The 22,969-nt window shown below is 42.4% G+C and overlaps 1 protein-coding gene across 1 annotated transcript; it reads left to right on the top strand.

Annotated features, from left to right (window-relative positions):
* The first annotated feature begins 6,907 nt into the window (after positions 1 to 6,907).
* Positions 6,908 to 21,644, top strand: LOC120997933 (fetuin-B-like). Its single transcript, XM_040428304.1, has 7 exons — positions 6,908 to 7,224; positions 8,898 to 9,008; positions 9,775 to 9,862; positions 11,071 to 11,231; positions 15,093 to 15,200; positions 19,756 to 19,851; positions 20,985 to 21,644. The coding sequence occupies exons 1-7, from the start codon at positions 7,006 to 7,008 to the stop codon at positions 21,531 to 21,533; spliced, it is 1,332 nt and encodes a 443-aa protein (XP_040284238.1). The 5' UTR covers positions 6,908 to 7,005; the 3' UTR covers positions 21,534 to 21,644.
* Positions 21,645 to 22,969: the final 1,325 nt, after the last annotated feature.

Genomic DNA, 22,969 nt, shown 5'->3' with positions numbered 1-22,969 from the left:
GTCTAGGCAGTGTACCAGCCACCCCCTGTTAGGGTAGGCTGTGTGAATAGGAGCTCCCAGAAACAGGGATCCCAACTAAGGATTCAGGCCTAACCTGAGGCCCAAAGCAACCTTCCCAGCCTAAGTTCCTTACCTCAGCTGGATGACAAAGAAAGCAGCCATCTTCAGAACTACTAGATCTCCAGGAAGAAACCACCATTCCCTGCGAGCAGTCCTGTAAGTAACAGATTCCAAATACAAGGAGAAGATAAGTACCTCCATAGCTAGTCAGGCCCAAACCAAGCAGAAGATAGACAGAGCAGAAGACAGATACCTGCCAGATTCTTAAAGGCATATGTTCAGATGCAGAATATAGATATAATTCCTGCCACATATTGCCAACACCTGCTGGGACCCTAGACTATTGCTGTAATATTGTATGGATCTAGAGCTGCATAAGTTAACCTCAAGTAAAGACAAGTTGGACCCTATTCTCTGTGTGGAATTCCATCATTCCTCCATTACTCCTATTTACAGCACTCATTTTGTTGCATGTCAGACAGGATACAGGAGTCCAGCCGTACTAAGGTAGGAGACACTGTTGACACTACCAAATCTGCTATACAGAGACATTATCCCCCTCTGGCATTCCTTACCTAGTACATGAGCTATACCATGTTAAAGGGCCCTTTTACAGTACCTGCGCAAGCTGCAACTGGCGTCACGAACTTAGTTACACCTAAATCTGACCCACTGCATAGCAGCCCCAATGACCCAGTGTCCTGCTCATTGCACTTGTATGCAGTGTCCATTAACACAGTCTGTCCTGTCTGTCCTCTCTGTACTTTATGTCTCCTAGTGAACTCCATTCCCACAAAGATTCAGCTAAATATCATATTAAACTGTATTCAGGATCATAATCCCTGACAGTCAGAGCAGAGAGATAAGGCAGCTCTTTCTCTCAGTGTTGTGAAGTAAGGCTACTTTCACACTAGAGTTTTGGCTTTTCGTTTGTGAGATCTGTTCAGGGATCTCTAAAGCGGTCCAAAATGAATCAGTTTTGCCCTAATGCATTCTGAATGGAAAAGGATCCGCTCAGAATGCATCAGTTTGCCTCCGTTCAGTCACCATTCCAGTCTGGAGGCAGACACCAAAACGCTGCCTGCATGAAGTGAAGCCACAATCTGGCACAATAGAAAACGGATCTGTCCCCCATTGACTTTCAATGGTGTTCAAGACGGATCCGTCATGTCTATTGGAGACATAATACAACCGGATCTGTTAATGACGGATGCATGCGGTTGTATTATTGTAACGGAAGAGTTTTTGCAGATCCAAGACAGATCTGCAAAAAATGTTAGTGAAAGTAGCCTAACTTGTCCCCCCTGTGTGATTAGGACAGGTTTTATGTGTACTAACAGGACGGCTGCCATTTTGTTTCTCCTAATCATTGCTTCCTAGACAAAATGAGACATTATAACTAATGAAAGGTATTTTGAGAATATATATTATAATAGAGTAATATTTACATATTTTCATTTTCTGAATTCCTGGAGAATCCCTTTAAATATGTAAACCACACCATCAACACAAAAAACATAGAACATCTAATCCCACGGTCATGGACATGGGTCAGTAGTGGAGGAGGACCATTCAGGAACGAACAGCTACAGGGAGGTCACATGGTAAAAGAACTGCTAGAAGGAAGAGTTTAGGGGGTGGGGGGGGAGACAGGAAAGCAACGGGGGAGCATAAGACAGAAGAGGTAGTGTTGGTGAGAGTAGAAGAGAGGGAGGAGTACAGTCTGGGGATCCTGCTATCTTCTTGTATTGCTCTGCTGTGTAACCTTCCCCTCTCTATCAGAGCCCCCTGCACAACTCTAGGGTAGGTTTGTGCTGGGGGACAAAGTTTCCTCCTCTCTCTCTCTGGAGCACAGCTAGAGCATACCCTGGGCCTGTCTAAAAATCCAGGATAATTTCCCACCATTGGAGTGGTACTGGCTGGCAACATATGTCATAGTAGGCTGCCAACCAATAGCAAACAACAGACAGTACTGGAAAATGCTGTGCCAGTACTGTGGATCTCAGGGCGAGAATTGTCATAGGAGGAGGTTTGAGGAGGAGGACATAGCAGGGACAAACTGTAAGCTATCTCCTCCTTAGGGCTCATTCAGACGGCCGTATGCTGTCCGCAAAAATACTGAATGCTATCCGTTTTTTTGCGGATCCGCAAAAAAACGGATCTGCAAAAAAACGGATAGCATTCAGTATTTTTGCGGACCCATAGACTTCAATGGGGCCATGTCCTGATTTTCACGGACAAGTATAGGACATGTTTCATTTTTTTTGCGGATCCGCAAAAAAACGGATAGCATTCAGTATTTTTGCGGACAGCATACGGCCGTCTGAATGAGCCCTTACTCGCAGGTAACCCTGTGGATGCAATCAAAGTTGTAGGATTGGCTTGGGAGCACTACTTCTCCTAAGTTTTGGGAACTAGCTGTAATTGAAGCAATCAGTTCAGCATAACTAGGGAGACCCAGCTGGATTCCATCCCTGAGCTCTTGAAGAATTAGGGTTCACTAAGAATTAAGGTTCACTTTCACACAGTCAGTATTTGGTCAGTATTTTGTAACAGTATTTGTAAGCCACAAGCAGGAGCGGATCTAAAATATAGGAGAAGCACAAATCTTTCCATTATACTTTGTCTCCGTATGGTTTTGAGTTACAAATACTAAGCCAAAATACTAACCCAATAGACCATGTAAAAGTAACTTAAAGAAGTTGTCTTACTTCAGCAAATGGCATATCATGTAAAGAAAGTTAATTCAAGCCACTTACTAATGTTATTACCTATTTTGCTTCCTTTGCTGCCTGGATTCATTTTTCCATCACATTATACACTGCTCCATTTTCATGCTTTTGACCACCCTGCAATCCACAAGTGGTGGCCGTGCTTGCACACTATAGTAAAAAGCACTAGCCTACATGCACTCCCACGGTCCCGACCACCAGAGAGGTCCGGGAGAAGCTGGTATTCATGCTGGAATCCCAACGGACCCCATTATAGTGAAGGGGATCCGTCAGTCTCTGGAGGTGTCGGCATATGTCAGATCAGGTGGTTCTAGTACTCTGTTCCTATGCCAGAACAGAATACCCGAATTTGGACAAATACAGCATGTGAACTTTACATTTTCTCCCTGCACTGTGGATGTTTACTCAGTTTGCTCAATAAAAGCCTTGACCAGTGTTTGACCAGGTAGTGCAGTTTGTGTGTTCTTAGCTTAGTTATATTGTGTTGTGTTATATCAGAGAATCCGCCAGATCATCACTAATTAGGAACGCTCGTTAGTGATTACCTTGCTATGTAAAGGTGCCACCATTTACCCGATGAATGAATGAAACGCTCATTCATCAGGTAAGTGGATTGTTTGTGCAGGCACCTACTGTAAATTGCCGTCTGTCGGCAGCAGATCGTGCTGTATAAACAGCCTCTGGTGTCGGCAAACAACGAGTCTGTATGGGGACGAGTGATGGCATTAGAGATCACTCCTCCTAATACTGTGGAGGAGATCGCTGCATGTAATTGCAGCAGTCTCCTTCACCGATGAGCAGATGATTGCCATAAAGGAACGCTTTCTTCCCAACAATCGCCTGCTGAATTCTCCTGTCTAAAGGGACCTTTAGAAAGCTTCATATCTTTCTTAAGATATACAGTATTTTTTTATTCTGTGCTATCCCATGTAATCTTTGGTTACTATGAGTTATCATAGGAGGAATCAGTGCATTAAGAAAGAGTCTTCTAGAGGGGTATCACTTCAAAAGGCTAGACAGCTTCTTTAAATCAAGTGTCCCTGGAAAGAACTAAAAGTGGCCCCATGTTTTGGACAGAGCCAACAAAAATAAGTGGGGCCCACAGTATCACAGTGCTAAAAAAAGATTCACCCAGTAGATGACTGGCCATAGTTTTCTGGTGTCAAAAAGCTGTACATTTTTATGTAAAGTCCTCTAGCACAAAAATGTGTCACTGGTTTTGTGCCCTTCTCGCCATTTTTCAAAAAGGGGCAATGGGCAATGATGGGCCCATTATAATTTACACCAGAAAACTGGCATAAATTATTCTTGAAATCTACACCAGCGTAGATTTCAGTTTTGGTACACTGGCACGCTCCTTTTTTAATAATAGAGGCACATCTGTCTCTAGTGAGGCAGAGATTACTAAATAATCCCACAAATGTCCCCTAAACTTTTAAGCTACAGCTTTTACTCCATTTTTTATGCGACCCACTTACTGCAGTGGGGGACATAAATCTGGGACACCTATAATTAACAAAGCTAACTACATGCACTTCACTCCAATTTTCAAAAGTAGCGAGTGTGACATTAAATCACTATAACTTGTGACTCTTTGCCTGAAATTCTTGCACAAAGGGAATCAAAAATTCCACCCATATAGCCAATTCGGCGCCCGGCCTACCTAGGGGGTGTTATGTGAGTGCAGTGGTGGAGATGTTCCGAGTGGGTTTAGTAGTACTCACAGTTCAGTTGTCCCTTGGGGCCGGTGTGCAGTGGATGGGAACATAGCACTAAATCCTCCGGGGCACTCTCGGTTGCAGGGAACACCAGCCAGATGTTGGTTGAGGTGCCCTTGATGGTGATGGTGGGGTTTAGGGTGCTTTGGTGGCTGGGCCCCTGGTTCGTGATGCCAGCACCGTAAGATGCAATGAAGAGATAGAGCAGAAGAATGATGAATGAGGCAGTAGTTAAACCAAACAGGAACTTTACTTGTCAGATGTAGTAAGGCATCCAATATCATCACTTTGTCTTGCATACAGATGGCAAAAAGGGTAAAGCTGCAAATTCAAATTAGCAGGCTGCTTATGGTGAAGTGTAGAGGTTAACTCCAGCTCACTTTAGTAAAGGGGATGTTCTTACTTACCGTATTTTTCGCCCCATAAGACGCACTTTTTCTCCCCCCAAAATGGGGGAAAAATGCCCCTGCGTCTTATGGGGCGAATGCTGTCAGTTTTACATCGCAAACTGCGATGTACGAGCGATCGGGGAGGGACTGGGAGGAGGAGCTGGGGGCCGGCAATAGCGGCAGGGCGGTGCAGTCAGTGTAGTATAGCCCCACCCCGCCGCTCCGGAATAATAATGTCTTATTCAATTAATAGTTATTAAACATGCCCCCCAACTCCTAATAGTACCTTACACCATAACCGCTTTAGTAGAATGCAGGCAGGCAGGCCGGGCGGGCGGCATCGTAACTCCCTGATGTCACGTGCCTGCGCCGCCTACTTTATGAATGAAGCAAGTGACGTCACTGAGGGTCGCGCCGGCAGCCCGGCCTGCCTGCCGGCATTGTACAGAAGCTGTTAGGATGTAAGGTACTATTAGGAGTGAGGGGGCATGTTTAATAACTATTAATTGAATTAGACATTTTATATTAGTATACTGGAGCGACGGGGGGGGGGGGGGGGGGTTGTGGATAACATTTTTATGGGGGACATCTGTGGATGGCACAGTTATGGGCTGGGGGGTCTGTGGATGGCACTGTTATGGGCTGGGGGGGGGTCTGTGGATGGCACTGTTATGGGCTGGGCAAAGATCCCCCCCCCCCATAACAGTGTCCATCATCCACAGATCCCCCCATAACAGTGTCCGTCATCCACAGATCCCCCCATAACAGTGTCCGTCATCCACAGATCCCCCCATAACAGTGTCCGTCATCCACAGATCCCCCCGTAACAGTGTCCGTCATCCACAGATCCCCCCATAGCAGTGTCCGTCATCCACAAATCCCCCATAACAGTGTCCGTCATTCACAGATCCCTCCCAAAACAGTGTCCGTCATCCACAGATCCCCCCATAACAGTGTCCTTCACAGATCCCCAGTAATAGTGCCACAGACCACCATTAGTTTCAAACCCACCAAAAGCACACCTTTTGGTTAAAAATATTTTTTTTCTTATTTTCCTCCCTAAAAACCTAGGTGCGTCTTATCGGCCGGTGCGTCTTATAGGGCGAAAAATACGGTATGCAGTACTTGATTCCTGATCTTGCTCTGATCTCTCAACCTTTCAATAGTAGTTTAGATCATCTGTAAATAAGTATTCTGACAGATGGCCTTTCTGTCCTTGGTTATGGTGGGGCAGCCTGTAGCTTAGAAACTGTCCACCTAATGCAAAGGCGACTAAAACCTAATAAACGGCAGTTATCTTCCTTCGCCAATAGTCTTTAGTTCAGTGATCCGAAAACCCAAGGGCGATCTCCCTTACTCTCTGCTTCATTATTTGAAAAGGTTGCGGTCCTCAAAGTGATAATCCACTATATCCCCTGGAAGGGTAACTTACAGTGTAGGATCAGATAGTCCTAATCTTGGACTCACAGGCTGAAGCAAATTGGTTCTTCTGGGGTAGGCCCAGGAGGACAGAGACAAGACTGTCTCCTCTCCTTCCTCCTAACTCCTAATCTCCCTAACTTCCTGTGTATGCACTATATAAGTGGTGTGATAGAGACCTCTAGTGGTGAAAGTATGTAGTGCATGTTACCAGGCTTTAATATGGATTAAGCAGTATAGACAAAGGAATAGTGCAAAATGACATCATACAATATATAACAATTTGGAGTGGACCATAAATACATACGTGGGACACTACACCAACATATTATGGATCCATATATACACCTTTATTTTATGTTTCATATTGATCAAATTATGCTAGTAGTATTAATAAACCCTTATCTAGTGGAAATAAACTTTGTATATTGTTTCAAGGTCACACACAAAGACAACATTGCTCTTTTGCTTAAGATTTCATCCTGACTTTGCGGAATAGTGTTAGACATTTACCTAATCATTGACTCTCTTGTTTGCTGATGGATAGAAAGGGTTAAAGGTGATAACGGTAACCAAGTATATAAGTGAGTGAGGAACCTGACTTATTTGCTGGGTACAGTTACCATAGTGAATTGAGCGGACACTTGAGCAGGCTAAGTCTTGCTCTTACTCCTTCTTCCAGGAAGGATGAAGGTTGCTGCATTATTGCTGATTTCCGCCCAGGTGTTCTTAGCTGCTGCTGGACCTACTCCAGCTGCTAAAGAAGCCGTGTTAACGTCCATTCCTTGTAATGACCATGCAGTAGAAGCTGCTGCTGATTTGTCTCTGCGTCAGCTAAATGCCAACCGAAGAAGCGGGTTTGTGTTTGGGCTTAAAAGAATTTCCGATGTTCAAGAACAGTTCGATGTGAGTAAGATAAAGCTCCTCTCTAAAAATCTTAATATTTACTGTGCTTTTGAACTTGTCTTACAATATTAAATTTACTTATCTTAGCATAACTTTATGTGAAGTTATAAGCAGAGATTAGACGTTTCAGAATGATTATAATGCAGAGATCCCTTCAACTGCGTAGGCAACTGTTTCTTGCTCTCCACGTTAGCATTGATCTTTTGGGTGCCAATTACATGAGCCGCTGCTATAACTCTAACCATAGAGGAAGCTGCATTAAGTGAAATGGTATTTAAGTATGTACTGTGTATAGGGTACCATCAGTCATTTCTAATGACTAGTTTGAAGAAAATACTACAAACATTTCCTCCCTATTCATAATTTACCTTGTAACTGAGAACCAGCTACTCTAAGAATACAATATACAAAAAAGCTACTCTAAGAATACAATATGCAGAAAAACTTCACATTTTAAGCCATAATGTTCCCATAAAATTAACAATTTTATTGATTCAATTAAAATAATATTAACACAATTAGGCTACATTCACACGACCGTATGAATGAGTCCGCATCTGTTCCGCAATCTTGCGGAACGGGTGCGGACCCATTCATTTCTATGGGGCCGCAAAAGATGCGGACAGCACACAGTGTGCTGTCCGCAGCCGTTGCTCCGTGCCACGGCCCCGCAAAAAAAATAGAACATGTCCTATTCTAGTCTGCAATTGCGGACAAAAAAAGGCATTTTCTATGACATTCTATGAAATTGCGGAACGCACATGGTCTGGTGTCCGTGTTTTGCAGATCCGCAAAACACCACGTTCGTGTGAATGTAGCCTTAATAGAAGGAACAGGCAATGTATCATATGACCAGGTAATAAGCATAACAAAAATCACATGCATAAGTATTTCAATATAATAACTAACGGTGCCATGAAGAGACAAGCACTATACTGGTCTGAAACGTAAATGCTGCCATACTGATTTAGCACAGTTCAGACCAGTATAGTCATAAGTTGATTTCCTCATATAGCTATATACATGCATAATGGTATATCTTCTGTAGGTAATATAGAAAGCACCCTGATTAAGGTAAAATGTTAATATGAACACACTGTCATCATCAGGGGTGAACTTTACCACCATGCAAACCAAGCAAATGCTTGAGACCCCAGATATTATAGGATAGCCTGATGGCCACTAGTGGTTGAAAAAAACCCAGACAAGGACATACTAGCTGTGCAGCCTGTTCAGGTACACGTTGGCCCAGTGGAGGAGGATGGCTCTTCCCAGCCATAGAGAAGTAGCAGAAGTGCCCAGCCTAAGCTGAGAGTAGGGTATAGTCATTGGGGATCAAGTTTGTAAGCTCCTGCAGATTGTAAACTCTTGTGGGCAGGGTTCTCCTCTTCTCTGTATCAGTCTGTTAATAGTTTCATACCCCCGATTAGTATGGCGAGAGGAGCTTTGCTTGGAACTCCAGAAATGCCAAATCTGCCCCTAGTCTCCACTTAGTAGTTCAGACAACCTAGGGCTATGCAGATGTGACCAGTTCCAGGCCTGTGGCACTTCCTATGTATTGTAGTAGTTTTATAGGTAGATAGCAAAGTAAAGATTTAGTGAAATCTAGTATGTTCCAGAATTCTTTGTAGATGAAATGTGAAAGTGACACAAGATTATTGTTTCTGACCCAGGAGGAGAATGGATCTGTATTTTATCTGACATTGGACGTTTTGGAAACTGACTGTCATGTACTGAGTCGGCGACTGTGGTCAAGTTGTGAGGCCAAGCCCCGTCATGAAACAGTAAGTGCACTAGGACTTCATTAAAATCTCTTTTATCATATTAAATTTATGGTGATAGAATCAAAATTTCAAAAAATGTCACAAAATGTTACCCTTTTGTCAGTCTATAGTATGTAAATAGGCATTCATACATGGACTTTGTAGGATAGTGCATCATCTGAGGACTAGTTTGCAGGGAGACCATGGAAATGTTGAAGCTCCTTGCATATAAATAGCCAAATATAAGAAAACAAATGTTATCTTGGTCTATCACCCTATCTGTGCACTTTGGAGAATAATATACACTACAGCCATCATCATTTCTCATCGTAGCATGTAACTCCAGCTTCTAAAACTTCTCCTTTGGAATCAGTTATCTGGGACCATAAGGCCTCTTTCACACGACCGTTTTTTCCCCCCATTTACCTTCTTTTGCGTTCCATATACGGAACCATTCATTTCAATGGTTCCGCCAAAAAAACGGAATGTACTTTGTATGCATTCCGTTTCCGTATTTCCGTTTTTACGTTCCGTTGAAAGATAGAACATGTCCTATTATTGCCCGCAAATCACGTTCAATGGCTCCATTCAAGTCAATGGGTCCACAGAAAAAACGGAACACATACGGAAATGCATCCGTATGTCTTCCGTATCCGTTCCGTTTTTGCAGAACCATCTATTGAAAGTTTTATGTTCAGCCCAATTTTTTCTATGTAATTACTGTATACTGTATATGCCATACGGAAAAACATTTATGGTAATTCTTATATCTGCATTGCTGTTACAGGTTTTTGGACAGTGCAAAGTGATATTTCAGTTGAATAAACCAAAAAGAATTGCCCAACTCCACAGCTATGACTGCACACTGAGTCCAGGTATGCTATCTTATGAAGAGTTATTTACTGTCCTTAACGGGAACCTTTCACACTGAACATGGTGTCCTAGCTGCTGTTTTTTTCTTCTTCATGATTTAAAAGGTTTTTCCGAGATTTTTTTTACTGGTGACCTATCCTCACTGGAGCGCCGCTGCCTTCTCAGAACAGCTAATCGGTGGGGTCTCGGGTGTCAGACCCCCACCAATCAGATACTGATGACCTATCCAGAGAATAGGTCATCAGTAAAAAAAAAATCTCTGAAAACCCTTTTAAGGCTGTATTAGATAGGCAGATTATGCAGGCAATTGTTGGGAAGGAAGCATTCCTTCTTGGCAATCAGTTGCTCATCGGCAGAGGAGACTGCTGTTATTACATGCAGCGATCTCCTCCACTGTATGGGGAGGAACAATCACTAATGTCATTGCTCGTCCCCAAACAGAATTATTGTTTTCCAGGAGATATATTTATCAACATGTGATTGGTGAAGGTCCGACTCATGGCACCCCACTGATCAGCTATTTGAAGAGGCCATGGCTCTTCCTAGGCCAGTGACATCACATTCATCGCTTGCATAGCCTATGTGCAGCTCTTTTACATTAAAGTCAATGGACCTGGGCTGCAATACCATGGACCACCACCATACAATGTACAAAAAAGTGCTTCATGTGCTGTAAAGGGGCCACAGTGCTCACCAGACTGTGCAACCTATTCAAAGAGTTGATCAATGCTGATGCCAGACCCCCACCGATCAGATACGGATGATCTATCCTGAGGATGTTATCAATATTTTAGTTCCAGAAAACCCATTTAAATATTGAAATAGTTAATTTCACTCCATATCCTGTTTTTCTAGTATAATATAGGCAAACTTTACATACATACAAAAAAAAGTGTGCATTATGTGCTGATTTTCTCAGCGCTTTTTCAAAATCTGTCGCGTGAACATCCCCTAACAAGGTATTTACCTGACTGATTCTATTATTACATTGATTGGCTTGAATATTTTGCTTGCCTAGTTCTGTATATGCCAGTTGTTCTATGCATAAATACCATATTAAATGGGTGATCATGATTTATTTACCTTATTGATTTTTTTTCTTTACTATTATCCTTGCTACAAAAACTTGGGGTTACTTTCTGTTAGTCCTAAAACAACAATGAGCTCAAATCATGAAAATAATTTTGTGGCAATTTGTCTCATATTTCAGCTGCTCGTCTGGAGTTTGGTTGCGGAGGCTGCCATTTTTCCATACCGTTGAATAATAGTAATGTCCAAGAGGTTGCACAAAAGAGTCTGGAGAAGTTTAACAAGGAGAGTAACAGCAACAAATACTTTGCTCTTGGAAACATAACAAAAGGAGCTAGACAGGTACAGATAAAATACAAGTGGTTAATAATGTAAGGATTTAATGTATCATATAGCGTCAGATATAACAATTGCAGACCATGAAAAATAATAATATAGAAAAACAGTCTATCCTTCTATTAGGCTGCAGCCATATTTTTCCCCTCCCTCCTCTGATGGTAGGAGGAGGCGGCTAAGTTTATGCTTCATATTTCTGGTTTACACAGTGGGTGTAGCTATTTTGTTAAAAGGAATCTCCTAGTTACCAATAGTACAAAATAAATGTAGGTATATTATAGCACATACATAGTGCCTGCCATAGTAGTGCTATAGCCAGGCAGTTTGTCTTTCAGTGTCCTGTAAATGCTGGGTTACAACCATGTAGTTCTGTAATAGAGACTCCAGAATACTATAGGTACCAAGATAAATCCCCCTCCTCACTCCTAAATAGTGCCACAGCTAAGCAGATTTGCATTTCACAGTCCTGGGAAAGCTGAGTAACTAGTACAATGTAAATGTTACATTATCTACAAATCTACTAAACTGCTTTCTGTAGAAGCTTGCAGATATCCATGCAAAAAGAACTATAGACAAGCTTTACTGTCGATGCTATGTTTCTATGCTTAGTTTTCAGGGTTTAGTGTTTCTTACAGGACATAATCATACAGGTTTCTTATACTAAATAGAGAAGGAACATCACAAATATTTGAAGCTAATTCAGGTATGGTTCATACATCTCTCCAACTCTTCCAATATAAAAAACTTTACAAATAAGTAAAAGACAAAATTTGTGATTCAGTTATCAATATTTATTAGCTCTAGAGCAGGGGTGCACAACCTGCGGCCCCGGTGCCACATGCAGCCCTTGATACCATTCAGCGTGGCCCCAACCATCTGGTAACAGACATGTCTGCCTGTGTCTTGTGGCTGCTCAAATGCATTTTTCATGTATTCTCCCATTAGATGGGAGTCCTGGAACTGTAACTAGACATTTATAGTATATACTCTATGTTCAATATGCCATAAATACAGTATTTTAGTTGTTATTACCCTTTAAATTTAATTTCCGGCCCCTAATGTTAGTTCAATCTGACAATGTGGCCCCCTAATCAGAAAACATTATGCACCCCTGCTCTAGAACCTTCTCCAATGTCATTTTATGAATAATGTAGACTAATAAAGATCAACTGTTGTCACGTGCCAGGGGTCCAAGGCAGACCTCCGGGACGTACTACGAGCAGCAAATTTGGCGAGATAAACGGGAGACAAGGCGCTCATAAGGTAGTAATTTTTGGTAAATAGTTTTAGAGAGAGTACTGTGTTAGTAGTTACACTCACCTTCTGGTGTTGTGCTTGTATCAGCACAACACTTGCAAAGGCGAGGGGGAATAAAGGTTCAATCCGGATGAGGTATGCTGCCAGTATCTTTCTCAATCCTAGGAGTTGCCAGTACTCCAGAGGAGTGATGTAGAATACTGTGAAAGGGCTGTGTACTAGCTTGTACACACTGTGATACCTTTTGGCACAAAACCACAATAGCGAATGATGTCTTTTTAGAAATATTTATTTGTTCAGGTGACAGCGCGTTTCGGAGTAACAATACTCCTTTATCAAGTCTTTGGGACCGGCTATATACAATTGGCAGGGCTGGTCCAATTACTGGTGTCGGGTCCTGTCTGTGTGTAGCGCTACACACAGACAGGACCCGACACCAGTAATTGGACCAGCCCTGCCAATTGTGTATAGCCGTGGCCAGTGAGCCCCGTACTTCACAGAGCACCGGATGGTGGGGATGACTGGGCCAAGGGCTCACTGGTCGCACCTCCATGCTTGGCCCCTACCTGCAAGGAACAGGCTGCTGAAACCTCCAGCGGGACAGACAAACAGAACCAGAGGTACACACAGGGTAGAAATCCCCCCTCCGGTGAAGCCAGGAACCCCCTTCCAGAGGAGACATGAAACAAACATACAGGGCAGAAACAGAAAACGCACGCAGTTAAGCACTGCTAGGTGCTCAGATGCAGATACACTCTGCTAGGCGAATACAGGGAACATCTAACATAATACATAAGACAGGGCAAGAACAGATCAGAACATGGCATAGCACATAACAGGACAGGAACCGGAGCACAGACACTTGAGAACAGAAACTTGATAAGACACTTGATGCAAAACCAGGCTACACCACGCCGAAGGGTAACTGAAAACCCCCAGGAACAGAAGCTACACCTAGCAGCCACAGACAGGACTCAGGACAGACCTACAAAGACGGACCCCCCAGAACCACAGCTCACAGGACTATATAGCTGGGTAACGAGGCACCTGGGAAGCCACACCCAGGCACAACAGACAGGGAGAGTTAACCCCATCAGCACCGGAGCTCAGATAGCCAAGACACACAGGAACAGAACCGGATGTTACCCCTGGCAACCAGCATACATGGATACAGAACTGGGCGTTGCCCTTGGCCACCAGAAACATGGAGCCAGAATACATTAACAGAAATACAGATACAGTCAAAGGGGTACACACATACACAGGCACGGAATCACCTGCAGCCAGTACGCAAAAAGCGTGCAGCCAGCCTGCACGGCAACACACGTTGCAGTGAACCGCACCATGACAACTGTTAGATGCTATGTTGATGCCCTTTGTCTTATTTGTCACTTAAAGTGTCACTCAGTTTTGGTAAAACTTTTGATATGTCATAGAGACATATCAAAAGTTTTTATTGGTGGCGGTCTGAGTACTGAGACCCCACCGATCGCTAGAATGAGTAGAGAGAGGCATGTGCGTATCGCACTCTCTCTCCTCACTGCAGAGGACGGAATCGAGGGGGGCCTATAGACTTCAACTGAGCCCATCTCCTGCAGTTAGGAGAGAGGGCACAATATGTGCATGATTGTCTCTCCTCATTGTAGCGAATGGTGGGAGTCTCAGCGGTCAGACCCCCACCAATCAAAACTTCAAAATGTCTCTATGACATCAAAACTCAGTGACCCTTAAAAGAGAGCTTTTTTCCCTATGAAATAAGGGGGAATGTAAAACTTGTCTAAAAATGCTAAAAAGTACATCTTTTTAGATTATAAGTTGCTGTAAAGAGGTTACAGAGGATAATTTGTGAGAGTTTGGGATTTATGTCTCTACTGAATAGAGCTAGTTATAAATGGAACTGAAGTGAGGCAGCAGTGATTCCTCCTACAGTGCAAAATGTATTACACTTTCATATATAGAAATTCTGGCGCTGATGGAATTATAGGTAGAGAGCGTCAGACTAGAACAAAAGACAAGACACTTGTCTGGCGTTTTGGCTTTCCGTTTGTGAGATCCGTTCAGGGCTCTCACAAGCGGTCCAAAACGGATCAGTTTTGCCCTAATGCATTCTGAATGGGAAAGGATCAGAATGCATCAGTTTGCCTCCTTTCAGTCACCATTCGGTTTCTTCCCTCAAAGGACATTTATCACTTATCCACAGGAGAGGTAAAAAATGTATGACTGCTCCAGGCTCCCCTGCTGGATCCCCACAAGTCTCCTCTTCCTCCTCACTACATGGCCACAGTGAGGAGGAGTTTGAGTGGCAGTCAAGAAGCACTGCTCCTCATTAAATGCTTATGCGGCATTGATGACAGAAGAAGCTTAGAATGGAGCAGCAGCACTCATGCTCAACCACAGCTAAAATGGAAAACCATAAATCACCATAAATCTATATGCATTAACATGTGTTTTTAATGTGATTGCATGTGCATGATGGTCGTGCCATTTTGGGCTGTTCCCCAAAACAAGTCTAAACTTGGCCATTGCGCTAGATACTTCTACATTTCAAGGGTTTTGCATCAAGTCCCATCCTCTAATGACTACATACTCATGTTTACTATTTCTTCTTAGGTAGTTGCAGGAACAGCTTACCATGTGGAATTTACAATTCTTGAGTCTACTTGTAACAAATCAGCAAAAGATTTTTCCCTGTGTGACCCCCTGGACTGTGAATTTGCAGTAAGTATATAACAAATAAAATGGTAATAAAAGTTAGGTTCTAGTTTTCTTGTCATCTCTATCAGCTTTCTTAGGGTACAACCTAATGGGTACAACCTAATGTCATGTGGTCATCCTGTGGCTGCCCACATGTGGTTACCACATGTATTGTCATGTGTTTACGATGTGATTTTTGTCTGCGATCATTCATGGACTGTTGTTAGCACTTTTGTGAATTTTCGTGGTTCTTTAGCATTCTGATTAGCTTCAAATAGTGATACCTGTGGTAAAATATATGAAACATATACAGCAGCTGATCAACTGTATAACCCTTGCGGTCAGCAGCCACAAGTGAGCAGGCATGTTTTACATGTGGTCGACCGCACACATATAATAGGTGCTGTCATCACAACTTGGAAAGTGCCAAATCTATCTCAGAAACCTATTGGCTTCTATTGGGAAAGAAGATGCTGCAGTTCCTAACCCCATCACGACCCATAGTGATTCCATTCCATCTTTAATAAATACTTTGTTTTAACCTTACATCTATATGCAGAGACCTCATTCCATCACTGGAAGACAAATGGTATGCAAACAATAGTACTGATATACACTAAAAAATTAGAAGAGTCAATAATGGGAAGATTTTAAGAATGGTAACTAATTTTAACTAATACTAAGTTATAATTACAGAAAAGTGAATAATATTTAAAATACATAATTAGTACCACAACAAAGCTCCGTCTCCTCAGTGAATAGGGAATATGTGTGTATATATATACATACAGTCAGGTCCATAAATATTGGAACATCGACACAATTCTAACATTTTTGGACTTTATACACCACCACAATGGATTTGAAATGAAACAAACAAGATGAGCTTTACCTGCAGACTGTCAGCTTTAATTTGAGGGTATTTACATCCAAATCAGTGAACGGTGTAGTAATTACAACAGTTTGCATATGTGCCTCCCACTTGTTAAGGGACCAAAAGTAATGGGACAATTGGCTTCTCAGCTGTTCTATGGCCAGGTGTGTGTTATTCCCTCATTATCCCAATTACAATGAGCAGATAAAAGGTCCAGAGTTAATTTCAAGTATGCTATTTGCATTTGGAATCTGTTGCTGTCAACTCTCAAGATGAGATCCAAAGAGCTGTCACTATCAGTGAAGCAAGCCATCATTAGGCTGAAAATACAAAACAAACCCATCATAGAGATAGCAAAAACATTAGGCGTGGTCAAAACAACTGTTTGGAACATTCTTAAAAAGAAGGAACGCACCGGTGAGCTCAGCAACACCAAAAGACCCGGAAAACAACTGTGGTGGATGACCAAAGAATTCTTTCCCTGGTGAAGAAAACACCCTTCACAACAGTTGGCCAGATCAAAAACACTCTCCAGGAGGTAGGTATATGTGTGTCAAAGTCAACAATCAAGAGAAGACTTCACCAGAGTGAATACAGAGGGTTCACCACAAGATGTAAACCATTGGTGAGCCTCAAAAACCGGAAGGCCGCATTAGAGTTTGCCAAACGACATCTAAAAAAGCCTTCACAGTTCTGGAACAACATCCTATGGAGAGATGAGACCAAGATCAACTTGTACCAGAGTGATGGGTAGAGAAGAGTATGGAGAAGGAAAGGAACTGCTCATGATCCTAAGCATACCACCTCATCAGTGAAGCATGGTAGTGGTAGTGTCATGGCGTGGGCTTGTATGGCTGCCAATGGAACTAGTTCTCTTGTATTTATTGATGATGTGACTGCTGACAAAAGCAGCAGGATGAATTCTGAAGTGTTTCGGGCAATATTATCTCCTCATATTCAGCCAAATGCTTCAGAACTCATTGGACGGCGCTTCACAGTGCAGATGGACAATGACCCAAAGCATACTGCAAAAGCAACCAAAGAGTTTTTTTAAGGGAAAGAAGTGGAATGTTATGCAATGGCCAAGTCAATCACCGGACCTGAATATGATTGAGCATGCATTTCACTTGCTGAAGACAAAACTGAAGGGAAAATGCCCCAAGAACAAGCAGGAACTGAAGACAGTTGCAGTAGAGGCCTGGCAGAGCATCACCAGGGATGAAACCCAGTGTCTGGTGATGTCTATGCGTTCCAGACTTCAGGCTGTAATTGACTGCAAAGGATTTGCAACCAAGTATTAAAAAGTGAAAGTTTGATCTATGATTATTATTATGGCCCATTACTTTTGGCCCCTTTACAAGTGGGAGGCACATATGCAAACTGTAATTCCTATACCGTTCACCTGATTTGGATGTAAATACCCTCAAATTAAAGCTGACAGTCTGCAGTTAAAGCACATCTTGTTTGTTTCAATTCAAATACATTGTGGTGGTGTATAGAGCCAAAAATGTTAGAATTGTGTCGATGTCCCAATATTTATGGACCTGACTGTGTATATATATATATATATATATATATATATACACACACACCTTTCCATTCAATGGTTTTTATTTTTTTATTTTCTACAGTCCAAGGAACACATGGAATTTAGTAGTAAGCAAAAAAATATTATTATAAAAATATTATTACATTCTTTAAAGTAACCCCATTTGCTTTGATGACAGCTTTTCACACTCTTGGCATTTTCTCAATCAGCTTCATGAGGTAATCACCTGGAAAGCAATGGTCTTCGAATAGTCTTGAAGGACTTCCCAAATGTGCTAAGCACTTGTCTGCTTTTCCTTCACTCTGTGGGTCAACTCATCCCAAACCATCTCCTTTGGGCCTTGTAAACTCACACAGCAGTGCATCACTCTCCTTCTTGGTCAGATAGCCCTTATATGTGTTTGTGGCCATTGTCCTCTTGAAAAACAAATGATGGTCCTACTAAGCGCAATCCAGATGGAATGGCATGTTGCTGCAGAATGCTCTGGTAGCCATTCTGGTTAAGTGTGTCTTGAATTTTTAATAAATCACCAATAGTTTCATCTGTAAAGCACCCCACACCATCACACCTGCCCCTCCATGCTTCATGGTGGGAGCCACAAATGTAGAAACCATCCGCTCACCTTTAGTGCATCTCACAGACCACCAAGACTTGGTGATTGGAACCAAAAATCCCAAATTTTGACTCATCAAAAATGGAAAGTACAGTTTCCACTGGTCTACTGTCCATTCCTTGTGTTTCTTGGTGAAGACATTCTCTTCTTCTTGCTTCTTAGTACAGGCTTCTTTGCAGACCATAAAGGCCAGAATGTGTCTGGTACTTGATCTCTGCATTTATGTAGATGAGGTGCTCCTAATTTGCAGCTTCTGAGGCTGGTAACTCTAATGAACTTTTTACTTTCCTGGGGCATTAATGAGAGCCAGTTTCATCATAGCATTTAAAGGTTTTCATGACCTTCAAAGTTTTGGAAATTTTCCAGATTAAATGACCGTTATTATTTATTTTATGCACTTACATAGCGCTACTATATTCCGCAGGGCTTTGCAGACATTAGCATCCAACTGTCCCCAATGGGGCTCACAATCTAAGGTCCCTATCAGTATGTCTTTGGAGTGTGGGAGGAAACCGGAGTACCCGGAGGAAACCTACGCAAACACAGGGAGAACATACAAACTCCATACAGATGTTGCCCTTGGTCGAATTCGAACCTAGTACCTCAGTGCTGCTAGGCACCAGTGCTAACCACTGAGCCCCCGTGCTTCATGTCAAATTCTGGACTATTAATTGGACTGACTATACTTAATTGAGTGTTTCTTGTCATAATGTGCATTAGAACAGTAATAAAAATAGGGCTAAATACTCTATGGAACTGTGTACTAATCCTACCTCCGCACAATACACTGATAGTAAGCACCTAGTGGCTGTGGTGCCCGCTCTTTTCTGAGCCTGCGCCATCATTAAAGCCCCAATTTGCGCTGTAGATTTATGGCACAAGTCAAAAAAGGGGCTAAAGGGGATTGTGCTATCAGTACAATACCAGTACATATGCTCTTTTATGTTCATATGTTCTCCTCCATGTGCAAGAATAGAAAGCTTCTCTGTATGAGAGGCTACAGTTTTGGTAGACTGGGGTTTCTGTGTCAGTGTTAATAAGAAATCTTGCAGGTCTACGATGCCTCTCTTAATAATTGTGACACCGGAAGTTCTATTGGAGTAATAGTTGTCCACTGAAATCCACTGACTCATTTTGATTTCAATTGATCCAATGTAATGCTTTGTAGTGCTCCATGCAAAATGAGCAGATTCATCAGCTAAGACTAGTTTCACACTAGTGCTACAGATCCTGCAGGCTGTTTTGGCAGGGAACATCCTGCCAGATCGTTCTGCATTCTGGCATTGCCGGAAATATGGCAAATATGCAGAGAATCGGCTGGAAGAAAACAGCTGCTCGGCATATTAATGGGGTCAGACGGAGACTTTCAAGCTTCCGGCAATGCTAAAATGCAGGGAGATCCATCAGGGTACAGCCTGCCGGATCTCTAGCGCTAGTGTGAAACTAACCTAATAACAGATTACTTGCACTAGCACTAGTGTGTTTTTTTTGTTAGATGCTAGATTTAATATATTTATTTTGTTTCCTTTTCTTTTTTCTCTAGCATACTGGCTACTGTAAGAGTATGGCTGTAGCACACTGGAATACTCCAGATGAAAAGAATGTGCTAAAAGTGACCTGTGAAATATTTGAACCAGAGGTATATGAAATAAAGCAATGTATCAATAATTGAAACAAGTATTTAGCGCTGTTAGGCTACTTTCACACCTGCGTTCGGGTGTCCGCTCGTGAGCTCCGTTTGAAGGGGCTCACAAGCGGTCCCGAACGCAGCCGTCCAGCCCTAATGCATTCTCAGTGGACGCGGATCCGCTCAGAATGCATCAGTCTGGCGGCGTTCAGCCTCCGCTCCGCTCAGCAGGCGGACACCTGAACGCTGCTTGCAGCGTTCGGGTGTCCGCCTGGCCGTGCGGAGGCAAGCGGATCCATCCAGACTTACAATGTAAGTCAATGGGGACGGATCCGTTTGAAGATGACACTATATGGCTCAATCTTCAAACGGATCCGCCCCCATTGACTTTCAATGTAAAGTCTGGACGGATCCGTTCAGGCTACTTTCACACTTAGAAAGTTATAATGCAGACGGATCCGTTCTGAACGGATGCAAACGTCTGCATTATAGGAGCGGATCCGTCTGATGAAACATCAGACGGACCCGCTCCGAACGCTAGTGTGAAAGTAGCCTAAGATTGTTAGATATTCAGGGCAGACTGTCTGTGCTTTCCTCCATAGCAGTACAAGAGATCCAGTTCTTCTAGAATGGAAAATAACTAAGAAGTCATTGATGCAACAATATAAATTTTTTTTTTTATAATCTTGATCTACATAGAAAAGACTTTGGTAATTCAGTGTAATAGAGTAGACGGCAATATCAGATTGGTGAACTTGCATGAGCACTGGCATCTCTTCATTATTTACATCAGCTTATGTAGTGGTGGTAAAGGGTATTTTTCAGTTTTGTCCTATTAACCAGTATACCAGTAAATAAGTGGGGGGCACTTTAATGGACATGCATATTCTGTTCAATTATTTGCATGTGTTTGGGCAATTTATTGTGTTAATATGATCAACAACTCTTTGCCCATCCATTATTAAAGTTCACTATGGTACCTGTAAAACCAAATGTAATCAAGACTTCACAGTACATATTTTAGCTTGTACTTCACTTTGATCTTATCACATCATATCTGTCTTTTAAATAATACAAGTCATCAAGTTTTAGAGTGACCTTTGAATAGTATTTTTATGTGAAAATAATATTGTCCTTATGTTTAGGCGGCTGTTGTGGAACAGCAGAATCATAATGAAGGCCATGGTGCAGATCAACCGAGTAAAGACAAAAACGAACATGGAAAGAAAGGAGACAGGGGAAGAGGAAAAAAGCATGGCCACAGACATGGAGATGGGCACACTAAGCATGGGGACAAACATGGACATAAACATGACCACAAACATGATCATGATCATAACAGTGAAAGTCACGAGCATGATCATGATCATGAGCATCTACACAATTATGAGCATCATCATGGCCAGCCACAAAGGCCTCATGGTCCTCCATCAGATCCACCTAAACCAGTTGGCACAATTACATATCTTTCTGGAAATGAAGCACCAACTACGAATGCTACTTCAGATCAAGAAAAGAAGGTTAAGGGAGCAGATAAGAAGCGGGAAAGAAACCAATCTAAATCATTTATTCAACCTTTCCCTGAGAAGGCCTCGGTATCAGACCAATGCCCTGGTCCAGCCAAGAATATTCCAATTACTGAAAATGTTCCCATTGTAGAAGTTGTTCAAGAATCGACAACACTTCCAAAGTAGATGTGATAGAAATGATTCTGATAACACACTCTTGTATTTCCTATTTTTGTAAAGAACACCTGCTAGACTGCATTTTAGGCTTGGGCAGGAAAATAAATGTGTAAAAAAAAACATTTGTTACTTAAAGAGTGTATTTATTTGTTAACAGTATGACTGTATGAATTAGAGGTGCATTATCATATATAGTAAGAAAAAAAATCTTGGAAAGGGGAACACTTAACTTTGTAGATCCTAGCAATGCTAATGGGTTTTATAGGAAAGGAGGGCCCAGGTCCAATATTTGTCCATAGGACTCTAGTTACACCCCTGGTCAGGACTTGACAGATCACAGGAGTTCAGTGTGTGGCAGTCACACTGTGGAGGAGAAGCTAATAAGGACAATCAATGCCAAGTCTTACTGTGTTTGTCCGCCCCCCCCCCCCCCCCCCCCCACTTCTGTGTTTCCTGAACTACGTCATGTACTACAAAGGGCTGCCTTAGCTACCTGGTGTAGTGGTATATGCTGTATTATATATGTGTGTGTGTACAGTACTGTGCAAAAGTATTTTCATTGCCTGAGCATCAGGCAGATAATCATTAGCAAACGTTCTTATGAATGCTCTTTAGCGATGATCTGCCGGTGTAAAGGTCCAGACAATTATCAATGAACGAACAAAACGTTTGATTATCAGGTAATAAGAAAGTTTGTGTGGTCACCTAAATCATCGCTTGCTAGAAACAGATCGTGACGTCTAAATAGCACTCTGCTGCCGGCAAACAATGATTCTGTATGGGGACCGGAAATGGCATTACAGTAGCTATCGCTCCTTTCAAAATACCACGAGGGAGATCATTGCATGTAAGTGCAGCAGTCTCCTTCATTGACGAGCAAACGATTGCAGGAAGGCACACTTCCTTCCTGACAATCGTCTGTTCAACTGAGCAATGTAAAGGGGCCTTTAGGCAGGTGTGGAAAAATCTTGTAAAGGAAGGATGCTTTGAAAAAAAGAAGTGTTAGTCTATTTTTATCAATTATCAAAATGCAAAGTGAATGAACAAAAGAGAAGGGCCTCTGCAGGGAGGTTGTTCCAGGCATCTTGGAGAGCTAACCACAGATCTTCTGTGCATGTAGGCTTTCTCAAATCTTTTGGTCCTCTTCATGTAATCCCAGACAGACTATATGATGTTGAGATCAGGGCTCTACGGGGGGCAAATCATCACTTCCAGGACTCCTCATTCTTCTTTAGGCCTCTTTTACACGGGCCGGATAAGATGCGGGTGCGTCGCGGGAAAATGCGCAATTTTTCAGCGCTAATGCAAACATTTTAATGCGTTTTGAACGCGTGTGAGAAAAATCGGCATGTTTGGTACCCAAACCCGAACTTCTTCACAGAAGTTCGGGTTTGGGTTAGGTGTTGTGTAGATTGTATTATTTTCCCTTATAACATGGTTATAAG

The sequence above is a fragment of the Bufo bufo genome, chromosome 4, assembly GCF_905171765.1.
Source record: "Bufo bufo chromosome 4, aBufBuf1.1, whole genome shotgun sequence".
NCBI lineage: Eukaryota > Metazoa > Chordata > Amphibia > Anura > Bufonidae > Bufo > Bufo bufo.
The sequence above is the reverse complement of the archived record's forward strand: the minus strand, read 5'-3'. Positions and strand labels throughout refer to the sequence as shown.